General features: G+C 36.2%; 1 protein-coding gene across 3 annotated transcripts in view; it reads right to left on the bottom strand.

Annotated features, from left to right (window-relative positions):
* Positions 1–12,344, bottom strand: part of BLTP3B (bridge-like lipid transfer protein family member 3B) — a 51,773-nt gene that overhangs the window by 18,916 nt on the left and 20,513 nt on the right. For 2 of the 3 annotated variants that reach the window (XR_014226385.1, XM_082281109.1), the window contains exons 5-12: positions 11,260–11,449; positions 8,099–8,239; positions 7,387–7,557; positions 5,948–6,128; positions 4,525–4,608; positions 2,309–2,491; positions 2,081–2,199; positions 184–325 (exon numbers count right to left, since the gene is read on the bottom strand). Coding sequence is in view for 2 of the 3 variants with exons in the window: in XM_082281109.1 (XP_082137235.1) it covers positions 184–325; positions 2,081–2,199; positions 2,309–2,491; positions 4,525–4,608; positions 5,948–6,128; positions 7,387–7,557; positions 8,099–8,239; positions 11,260–11,449 (1,211 nt within the window). In the remaining variant the exon portion in view is untranslated. The remainder of the gene's footprint in view (positions 1–183; positions 326–2,080; positions 2,200–2,308; positions 2,492–4,524; positions 4,609–5,947; positions 6,129–7,386; positions 7,558–8,098; positions 8,240–11,259; positions 11,450–12,344) is intronic. The other variant, XM_082281110.1, reaches the window with a different exon arrangement.

Raw genomic sequence — 12,344 nt, 5'->3', positions numbered from 1 at the left:
ATCAGTATTAATAGGAGTTTGCCAGGAGCAAGCACTGTGGAAATAAAGCAGTCTTGTGCTCTAGCCATTTTAGAAAGCCATTACCTATTTCTGAGTGTTAAGCTTCACAAAGGTGAAAGTAACACACAAAATTTATGCTTCAGTACAAAAAAAGAAAAAAAAAAAAAAAAAAAGAAGTCTTACTAGGAAAGTCCTTTCCATCTGGGTAGTAATATTCAGTGAATTCAATATGAATAGCTGGCATTTCTGGTGGAAGATAAAGTGACTTTTTATTGCAAGAGATCAGAGCTTTAGGGGAAGAACGACATTGGTCTGCTGTTGAAACCTGTAAAAGATAGAAGATTATTTCATTAACACATTACATTTTTATGAATGATTAAGCATTTGTAGTTGCAAGGTACTGTCCCTAGTAAGGTAACATTCCACTGCTCTTGGGTGTAGGTCCTCAAGCACAACACAAAGTGCTGACAGTAAGAAAGACTTAACTGCCTTGTAGCAGAAATGACTTGCATAGAACTGTTTCACAAGAAAACTCTTTCAAAGGTACCAGATCCTCTTCCCTCATACAAGGCAAGAGGCAGCAGGTCACTTTCAAAGGCATTCAGCAGAAGCCAAGAATGATCTGATTTTTTTATTGCAAATCTTACAGCTCCTGTTTAAACATTTATGCTTGCATGGAGTGTGTTTCCATACAGTCTGGTCTAGATAAGGGAGAGATTAGAAGCTAGATAAGTTTATTACACTGTACTGTCATAAGAACAAATTCCAGTACACAGGCCAACTCTCACACTGTATGCTAAGCAAGGTGTTCAGCATGCACTTGGCAGAGATATGTATGCTTGGATATGCCTGATGGTCTGCTTCACAGGAGAATCAAGACACTATGGAACAGTAACCTCCATTTCTATTTCCTTACAATGTAAATGAACAACAATTAAAAACAAGTAAGAAATCAACATTTGATTTATATTTGACCTTAAATTTTATTGAATGTATCCTAGTTTAAAAAGTATGTTGCCAAAACAAAGCTCTTTCATTCAACAGTTAGCAGGTCAAACTGCTAGTTTGAAATTACCCAATGTATTAATATTGAACAGATGATGATGTCTACTAGAATGAGTTTCACTGGAAATAATGAATACTTGACCTTTACAAGCCTGCTTCACTCTATGTAGCTGTTTTCAAGAGGCAAACATATCTGCATTAACACACACAAAAATTCAAGTAAAATGATCTATTTAGAAAAATAGCTTTTAGGAAACTGCATAGAAATAATAACAATTCAAAAATTGAAAATGTGTTTGTGTAGAGAGGAGGAGACAAGAGCAGAAGGCAAATGGAAACATGAACAGTACAAAGCAGTAGTATAAAACCACTTCAGATCCAGATGAATGCTCCTAGCAGCAATCTGCACTCTCCCACAACACCAGAAGCGATATAGCAGAAAAATGTTAGAAATTGGAACAAGAGCAAGCAGAAATCACAATGACGAAGGACACATACTTAACATTTTTGTTAGGACCTGAAATTTATGATCCTCCCATATCACTACCATTCTGCCTAATGGAGATACACTTCTGTATTCCACTTGCCTCAGAACAGTCAACCTGGACCACGACCAGAAACTAAAACTACTCATTCTAACAAAGGGGAGAGGGATGGAAGTGGTTAAAGCGTCTGCTCAAAATATCACTGGAGAGGGAGTGGCTGGAAGAAAAACTTAAAAACTTAAAGAAACCTCTTAACAGTTTTTAATGTACTTTGAAAAATGTAACAATTAGAAAACCATGATATACAAAACCACATATTAAAATACTGGGCACATAACATAGTACAACAAAAAGATTAAATTTAAATTCCAAATTCATAATTTGGAGAACAGTAGAACTTGGATCCAACACATAGTTGTGATAGGATCACAAATTTTAACAAAGCAGAAGCAGTTCCATAAAGGTCTAATCCAATAATGAATGGAAAGACTCATTAATTTCAATGGGCTTCATACTGTCCCTTAAAAAGCACAGTTATGTAACAGCCGAGGGTGGAGTAGCCCCAGTTTTACTAACTTAAAGAAATGTACCTGATATATATTGAAATCTGCAAGTCTAACCACAATAGGACTAGACATCAGTTTGCCCTTTGGTTGTTGGGAAGATACAGAGGAAGCCCTAGATGTTCCTTTCGGTATCTGTTCCTTGCCTGTAGGAAAGAATAGTGATGGAATCATTGAAAAGAACAGGGTTTGTTTTTTTTTTCATAGTTTTAATATTTCATGGAAATAGAGAATTAAGTGATGTAAACAAAATACCTGTTTGTAGAATCTGAGGAAATACAGCAGGTGGTGATTTGGGAGGAGAATCTATGACCTGATCTTTCACAGCCTGCTTAAGCAATTCAACATTGCTTTTGAATTCATTTAATAATTCTTTGGCCCATCCACTTCTGGTTTTAGTTGCATCACTATAATGCATCCAGTGATCACAGTTGTCTCCTGCAAATAAGAGAAATGGGGGAAATATTAATTCCTTTGAAATTTTGCTTCTAACAGGATAACAAGTTTCCACTATTTCACAATTACTCTTCAAACTATAAGCTCATTGCATGCTGTAATTATAGAACAACAGCAGTCATACCAGACGTTAAAACAGAAGTTATATATTCCATAAAACCAAGTCCCAGCACTTCACAAAATCACTCAGAATATAGCATTGCCAGCTGCCTTATAACACCACTAACACTCAAAACATCATTGAGTATTTTCAGTTCAGAGAAATCTTATGACACATTAATGTCATATGTGAGAACATGCAAAAAAATGCTCAACTGAAAAAAAAAAAAAGTGAGAGCAAGTAACAGAACAATGTTCTCATGCTCACTTTTTCCAAGCTTATCTTTCCTGCCAGAACTGTGTCCTAAGAAGTTCCTGGTCCCTTTCCAGAAATGAATTCTTTTTGTCTTGGTTCTCTAGCACCTTTATGGCACACAAACAAGAAGGTAAGTTCAAGAAGTGCTGCAGCACACACAGCCTTAAAAATCAATCCCACTGGAAATTCTTTTGTTCCTGTTTTCAATTCCAACATGTTTCTGTTGGTCAAGCACTCAAACCTCTGAAAGAAATCGCTGTATATTTAAATAGTCCCTGTAAAGATATTCTACCAACCTGTTCAATAATGAGGATGCAATAACAAATAATTTGTAACAGTTGGTAGATCACTCTTTAAATACTACCATGTGAACACTTACTTTATTGGGGCTTAATGAATTTTTGGATACTTATACTAGGAATGAGTAAATATGTTTGCTATTAAAAAAGGAAAATGATTTTGGAAAAAAAGAGATTTCAAGTCTAAATGCAAATATTGCAGCATTGAAGAAACTTTTAGGGTGGGGCCTATCACAAGAGATTATATTTTTCCCCACACTTCTTCCTCACACTTATCTTTGCAGGTTATTCACATTTTTATAGCTAAGGAAGAAGATAAAGGAACAGGGAAGAAACCAGAAAGGGAACAAAAGGACAAACTCCGAAGGACCTACAGGACTTGGTTAGCATTACCATAGGGAAAGCTCTAATACCCCTTCTGGGAAGGCAGTCTGGGCAGCTGCCTCTCTGAAGTGCTTGCACACAAACACATGCAGCACCACGAACACGTGGGAGCAGGGCAACCACAGGGGTGTGCAGGTGTATGCAAATGTATGATCTCATTAGGATCACAGATGTGGCGAGACAGCACACACAACTGAAATGCTGCAAGGGATGAACACGGCCTTTTGGGAAGCACAAGAGGGCATGGAGGGTGAGACCAATGGGAACAGATGGAACTCAGCCTCGGGAGGGATGATCAGCCAACTGAGTGTTTACAGGCTGGGAGTAGAGGACAGACCAATATGAATGATGATGTGGATTTCTGCTCCAGACCATCTGATTAGGAAGATGATCAGGCCCTTTTTCTTGTCACATGCTTTGTAACGTATCCTGTCTCTTCTAAATTTTTTATATTTCTACTAGAAATTATTTATGAGAAATGTTTTATTTGTAAGAAACACTTCTTTGGAAATTGCTAACTTTTTTTAATAACATTTCTTAACAAAAGGCTACACAATTGAACCTCTACACACTGAAATTCTTGTTCAGCAAAATAAGATAAAAAGCAAAACACTGATTGGAAATGGACATAAAATGACAGACTTCTATATATGAAAAAAATCTAGCAGATTGATTCTTGCTAATATCTAGTTACTGAATTCTCAATATGCAATACTGCCTTCCTCTGTCAACACAAAATTCTCTTCATGTCAGAAGACCAAACAAAACAGTGAAAAGCATTTGGCCTAAACCAGCTCATTTGCAGAAATTAAACTGGTTCCCAGGTTATTGCTTTTGTTGTTTGTTTTTGCATATAGAAGGAAGTAAAAAGGTGCATTTCAAATGGTTTGAGCACAATTATCTAAGTTGTATACATGTACACACAAATTTTTTTAGCATTCAAGCATAGGTAATTCATAAGATGCTTGCTTTCATACCTGCTTTATGAAATGGATAATAGTCCACTGTTAAATAGCTGAAGGAAAGCTGCATGGCCCCTCCTGTAACACGTCTGTTTGGGTCTGTAAAACAAAACAATGCTTGGCTCTGCAGATATTGCATTTAGCATGTTAGTTCTATGTTGCTGTAATCCTTTAAACATCTAACAGCTACTGCTTTCTTCCCTTTACTGTCTCTCCTTACAACCTCATTATCTTCCCTCAAAATCTTCATTCATATAGTCTTCACTGGTTCCTAAAGATCAGCTTGTAGAATTCTGTACTCAGTCACTACTTACAAATTCCATACTGTTTTCAATGTTATTAAAAAGACAACACTTTGAAAACATACTACTGCAGTTTTTCTGAAACAAAACTTTTTACACTGAATATATGATTATTATCAGTCTTTGAAGCCAAAATTTACTTTCAAAATACTATATAATGAAATTTTATTTGACAAATACTGCAGGGAAGACGTCTTCTGAGAATCTTCTCCTCTGACTTTTTCCACTGTTGAATTTAAACTTCATGGCCAAAAATAAGGGACCAATAAAGAGATCTCATCAGGAGTGATAAATTCCAACTGCAGTGTATACACTGCATGTAAGGAAATATGCCTCTAGCCAGTGAACCTTATGCTCTGCTGCTCTGAAAGTGTCTTTCCTAATCAAGGAAATGCATTTGTTAAACCCTAAGTTTTTCATACTCTTCTCCAGCAGACCTTGCATGTTTCCATAAATTTTTCCGTGACTAGCCAGCTTCTTGGATATACACCAATATGTCACTCTTCTATGATCACTTTTAAAAGGCATGAAAAAAGTGCCTTCATTTGTCTTCTTTTATTCCTGATTCTAAATGTGACTATGTGCAATAGGCTTTTGTTAAAAAGAAACAGTACAAGATTTACACACAAAATTTTAAGGTCACAGGATACTTGCTCCATTCTTTCCATGTGGTGCAGATCATACCAAACTGTCTAAATTAGTAACACAAAGAGGACTGCTCTTTTATTAGTCTATATTTATGAGTATTACAGAAGCAGATTTTATAGTGACCCCTTCAAGCCACAGAAATGTTGCCAGTGCATTCTTCATAATGCAGTTAACTTATAAAAGAATAAAAACCCAGCAGTAACCATCAGACTGACAGAATCAGTTCCTAGAAAACAGAAGCTACTAGCAATCTTAGTTTTTGCACTTATTCTAAAACAATTACATTTAATAATGAAATGTTGTCCTGACAGAGCCACCTAAATAATTTTACATGTGTCCACAGACACTGGAGACAATTATCACTGTTCCTCTAAACAAAAGTCTCTTGACTTTATTGTATTATTATTGTCTCGTTGTATTCCTCAAAATATCTCCTAAAGATGATTATGATTCTCAAACATGTTACTTAAAAAAAAAAAAAAAATTACCTTTTTCTTTAGAATGGATATCATCACATATATGTAGGTCCAAATGGGAAATTACTAAGTGATAAGAAGTTTCTTTAACATCAAAATCATTAAACAATTTTACTATTGCATCGTTTTGATCAGGTGCTGCTGTTGTCTGGTGCGCTTTCACCTGCTGGGAGCTGGGTGCAGGGGCAGAGCTCTGAAAAAATATTTAGTCACATCAATTTATAATGTTTATTGTTTCTTTCAAGCATAAGTACCCGTTTACTGACACAAAACAGGCCTTTGAAACAAGGAAAAATCTGCATGACACGCATTCCCTCTTGGATCATTACTGCAATTTAAGTGTACTGTTCTAGAATAGCTAAGTCAAGCTAATGGATGTGTCACTGCACTGCCAGTGCATCTCCCATTCTCCCTGCTCCCCACACTTCCTTACACTCCTGTCACTTGCAGCACTGGTATTTTTCTAACTTTTGTTGCAAGCTGTTCAGGGAACTAAACCAACAGTGGGCTCCTTTCTGCTAATGTAGCTCCTCAAGCTACATCACAACCGGGTCAAACATGAGTCAGTGCCAGTATCAGGGAACAGGTGAGATGCAAGCACAGGGTACTGAAGGATCAGAACCTCCCAGCTCAACAGCAGGTAACCATTAGATTGCTGTGGCTAGACCTTCACACCACATTGTAAGGCATAAGGACCAGCACAAGAACTGAACTCTCCATTACAGTACACTAGCTTTAATCTAAGAGATTCTCTACAACTGACTTTACAGTAATAAATCATGTTTTATTTACAGCATTATCTTTTTTCAGTGTACCTGTCCTGCTTCTTCAGACAAGAAGAGGTGCCTCCCCTCAACACTCACAAAGCCCAGCTGGTCTAGCCTGCTCTGTGTGCTGAAGAATACCAAGATTTATATGCAGCATCAACAGCACAGATATGTGCCAGCAGAAATATATTGAAAGTAGAATTGTTTTTCACTATATATTCTAATGAGAACCACATGAAGGTAAGCTCTTAATAAAAGCTAATTTTTCAGTACCATGAGAGCAAATTGGACAAGCACTTTAAATCATTATGGTAAGCGTATCTACCCACACATTAAGGTTACCTTAGTGTGTCTTAATTATTTAAATTCATAACCAGAAAATATTTGGAGAACAAATTTACTTAACAGTCAATAAAGAGTTAAGTAAATACAGGAATCTAAACAATCTGTACATGGATAAAGAAACAAAACTTCTTTTATTTTCTGCAATTAACATCAATACACAAATTTTTGCAAAATAAAGACTATTTTATATTACAATTCATTCCCAGTGTAGTTTAAGATATACAGCTGAATGAAAATGAGTAACTGAACATTTTCTAAAATAAATTAACACAACTAACCACACTGTGTTGTACTGTGGAACACCCAATAATGATACAGTGAGACAATCAATTCTCATACCTGGGCTGTTTCAGAAGCCAAGCTCTTCCTCTGTTCTGCTGATTTCTCTATGGCTTCACTAAGAGATTTGGCATACTGCACCATGGCTTTCAATTGGGAATCAGTCAAAACCCACAGTAAATCATCCAGAATCAGAACCAGTTTGGATGCCACAACATTACAGTCTTTTAACTGTAAAATAAAAATTGAAAGAAGTTGAACTAAGTACTTATTTATTAGTATTTATACATTTCTTATATTAAGTAAATGGGGTAAAGAAAAGCTGAATGCAAAAAGCAGTAAGAAACATTTTTTATTTTAAATTTTATTCCTCTCATTACCTAAGAAGTACCTAAGACACAGTATATTTATGCCTCACTCTATGTATTTGGCATGCACCAGATATTAAACTGCTGCATTTCTCTAAATATAAGTAGTGTAAATATTACCTGAATCTAGAGAGATAAAACAACAAGCATCATCATAAACAAAGCTCTGCAAATTAAACCATTTTATTAATAGGACCTGTATAAGGTCTTCATTTTCAAAATCTGGCTGTACTATTTCTTGTAAACTCTACAGTCTTACAGTTACACGTTACTATAAATTTAGTTCAGGGAATTCTACATTCGATATGGCCTAAATTTAAAATCTTTACTATGGGCATGCATGCATTAAGAGCATGAATTAAAAATTAAAAAACAAAATAAGATTTCAAACTTTTCAAATTTACCCTTCTTTTAAGTGTGACCCTAATTTTTGATTGGTTAGTAATCAGTCGAACTGGAGCACTCATGATTTCATGCTTAGAACTCTGGATTGCATCAGCTTCTATTCTGATCATCTGCCAGTTGATTTCTTTAAAAGTCAAAACCTTTAAAGACAGAAAAAAGAGAAAAACACCTTGATGCAATATGACAGTTTACTTGCACCTAACCCCGTGCATGTGTATGCGTACATCTGTCCATATGTACACACAAACTCACATGAGCCTCATACAACTCACTTGTTATTCCACTTACAGCTGTCAGGAAGTAAAGCCCTCACCCTGCCTGCCACAGAAACATTAAGCTACTTCCAAGCAGGTACAGGTAATAAGCAGCATTTAAAATATTCAGAAGAAAATAAAGGTCACAACTATTGCATACAAGGTTGCTTTTGGGAGAGGAATAAAAAGATTGTGTAGTTTAGTTTCAAAATGTTAAAAAAGAAAAGAGCAGGGAGGGAAGCAAAGCTACGGGATAGGAAACATTTTTTTGGAGTGTTATTTGGAGTTATCTCAATTAAAAGAGAAAGTTAAACACTGAGCACACTGCATGCCACGTAAATTCAAAGCTCTGAATCCACTACATGGATTTCTAGAAGACACAGCAAGCAAATGTTAGAATAATGATACAAGAGCATCAAGTACAGCTGGACACTGAAAATCAAATATGGAAAAATGAGTGATGGTCCAGCAGGAACATCATGGAGAACATCAAACGAACAGGACATCAATAGGAAAAAACAGTAATTCTAGTTTACCTAAAACTCCTTCCTACATGATCTGGATGATGGGATTAAGTTCCCTCAGTAAGTTCACAGACAACACTAAGCTGGAAGACTGTTGATCTGCTGGAGGGTAGGAAGGTGCTGAAGAGGGATCTGGACAGTTTGGATTGATGAGCCAAGGGCAATTTATGATGTTCAACAAGGCCAAGTGCCAGGTCCTGCACTTAGGTCACAACAACCACAGGCAGCACCACAGGCTGGGGGCAGAGTGACTGTTCAGTTCTGGGCCCACCACTTCAAGACAGACGTGGAGGTAGCTGGAGCATGCCCAGAGAAGGTGAAGGCTCTGGAGCACAAGTCTTATGAGGAGCATCTGAGGGAGATGGGCATGTTTAGCCTGGAGAAAAAAAGGCTCAGAAGTGACCTTATTGCTCTCTACAACCACCTGAAAGGAGATTGCAGCAAGATGGGGGACAGTCTCTTCTCCCAGGCAGGAGACAAAACTAGCAACAGAACAAGAGGAAATGGCCTCCAGCTGCACCAGAGGAGGTTAAGGTAGGGACATCAGCAAAAATTTTTTCACTAAAAAGGTGGTTAAGCATTGGAATGGGCTGCCCAGGAAGTGGTGGAGTTACCATTCATGCAGATGTTCAAGAAATGACTGGACACGGCACTTAGTGCTACGGTTTAGTGGGCGTGGTGACATTTGGTCAAAAGTTAGACTCAATGTGTTGGAGGTCTTTTCCAACCTTAATGATTCCATGATTCTACGATTACCCTCTGAAGAAACAAAGATCAGCCGTGAGTAAAGAGCAAGAAGGAAGAATTTGTTTGGTATGTGTCTTATTCTTCACCTGTCATTCTCCTCTTGTCAATTTGGAAACCTTACAGCATATGTCCTGAGAACATAAGCAGAGACTTAAGTAAAACATACCCAGTGGGTCTGGAAAGGACGCACACTCAGTCAAGTGAGCAAGATGGAAAGTGCAGTGCAAAGCATCCTGAAACACTATTTGCAGAAAAGCAGAGTACCTATCCTCCTCATACAGGAGATGCAGTGTGATTGAAAGCTTCTAAAAGAATTCTAAGGAGACTCCTTAACACATTAAGAATGTAGCTACAGTGCAAAGCTAAATGATTACACCCTAAAAATATCGTTCAGCACATGTTATCTTCAAAGTACAGCACTGGTTTTGGTTTTTTACCTTTTCATGAAATTTACTGCTAACAAATCATTCTCTGTAATTTCTAGACATTTGTTTCTGGTATTCATTGCACAAAAAGGAATACTCCCCCAAGGAAAGCTCTGTTGTGTACAGTCAACTGTTCAGAATCAAATTCTTCCTAAAAACCACAAAATCAAAAAATCTGCCAATACAAAACTCCATCTAATCAAACTTTAATTCATCCCATTTAGATTTCATTAACATGGGAGCATCAGCATACAGATAAACTGCAAGAAAGGAAAACTGTCAGAAAAATAGTTTTCAACTTCTTACTTTTGTGGTATTTTTAATTGATATTCTCTCGGTGTTTCTTTCCCTACATAAAATCAACTACCACACTCCTTAACTCTGAGTAAGCTCTGTTTGGTTCAGAATTATCACCTCTAAGCAGGCACTCATGGGCAAAACTTAAAACACCCCTTTATCCAAGGCCAGATGTATGATGCTAAAATAAGTCTCCTTGAATACAATATTTAGAATCAACCTTGCAGTCAGTATACATTTGCCTTTGGTTACCTGGGAGAAGGCAAGTGAATGGTGTACACCAAAGTAGCATTTCCATGTGCTATTCTCCCAGACAGTAGAAACATATGCACTTTACTGCTATTACTTTTTTATATATACATAGGATTTAGGTATTCCAAGAAAGTAATTGCACAAGAACTTAACTAAAATTCATTTGAAACTGCTTTAGAAAAAGAAAATCCTTATCAGGCACACCCTCACAAGCAAATAAATAACCAGTTAAAACTTTAAAAATATAATTCTTGTTGTTGTTACTATTATTACTACTACTACTAATAACAACAATAACAAAACCAGCACAACTTCTTATCCTTCCACATTTAATATACCATTCTTTGTTCTTTCAATAGTCTTAAAGTCTGGCTCAGTTTGCATTTTAACATAGTTACAAGCTTGGAGAACGTAAGAGGAAAACCATACACCTGCTTGCCCTGGTCTTTGTTCTTGCCTAAGCATCCACGTTGGCCATTTGATCTGACTCAAATCCACTATTTTTACATATTTATGTTCCTAGAGGACAACTGAAATTACTGAACACAGAGTGTCTCCACTCCCAGTACTGGCATGTTCTCTACACTGTAAAAGGTTGCAATTCAACTTCCTCCTTCACCACAAAAACAAGGGAAAAAAGTTAGTAAAAGGTATTATTTACCTCTCCACGTTGAGCTTCTTGTATTCTGGTAAATCTAAGGTCAGCATGTTCCCAGTTTGCATTTACACTATATATTCTCAGCTGGGAAAGTTCAAATGAAGCATTAAAGGCTTTTGCACCAATCCTTATTATAATGGAGTTCACAGAAACTGAAATGCCTTCTACCACTTTTTCAGCAAAGCCATATTCACTAAAAAGTGAAATTCCAACATATTAAATATAAACCGAGTGAAGGGCACAAAATCAAACAGATGAAATAAATAATGAAAGAGATGTTAAATGAAGTTACTAATGTATTCTACAGTTAGCAGCTTTTGCTCAATATACCTGTAGTTCACAATAATTTCCACTCTGTGATCCTAATCTCTACGTAAAGAACATACATTTGACCAAGATCAATCTACATGCAGTATAACAGTTAACACAATCCTTCCACGTTAAATTATATGGAAGTATGTCTTACATGTTATGTTATGTATGTTATACATACATAAAAATAGCAGTCTACATCATTACACAGAAATCTTACTCTTCTTTATGCCCAGATGAGGAGTAATTAATGTCAAATTAATTATTTGACAATTCCAGTCTGGTTAGTATTTTTCTCTGTAAGCCGAATTATTTTGTCCATTAAGAATAGTAACTTTCATGTATTCAAAACAGTATAAAGTATTTGCTTTTTTTCATTCTATAAAGAAAGGCATCCCAAATGGTGGTTACTCTTCTACAGTATTAAAAAAGATTAAGCAGTTGCAAATAATTTTTTAATAAAAATCTTATACATTCTGAATGTTTTACATTAGTGAATGGAAAATTGAATATTAAATATTATTTTAACATCTAAAAATTTTTGCCCTTTTGTTTTCTTGGGTTTTTTCTGCTTCTTTTAAAAGAACAATTTGTGTGATTTGTCATTCCCTTCCTTTTTACAACTTTCATTCTACACAAAATCTCTGTGGCACAGATTTTCAAGCTGTACCTTAGAGACACAGAGGCCCATGGACTACTTCTACACATTGCACAGAAGTTAAAACGAGAAAAGCAATTATATCGTCAAATTTATTTCTCTGTACATAGGTCCCTGT

The sequence above is a fragment of the Coloeus monedula genome (assembly GCF_965178545.1).
Source record: "Coloeus monedula genome assembly, chromosome: 4".
Taxonomy (NCBI): domain Eukaryota; kingdom Metazoa; phylum Chordata; class Aves; order Passeriformes; family Corvidae; genus Coloeus; species Coloeus monedula.
Note: the sequence above shows the minus strand (reverse complement) of the source record. Positions and strands in the feature narration are given on the sequence as shown.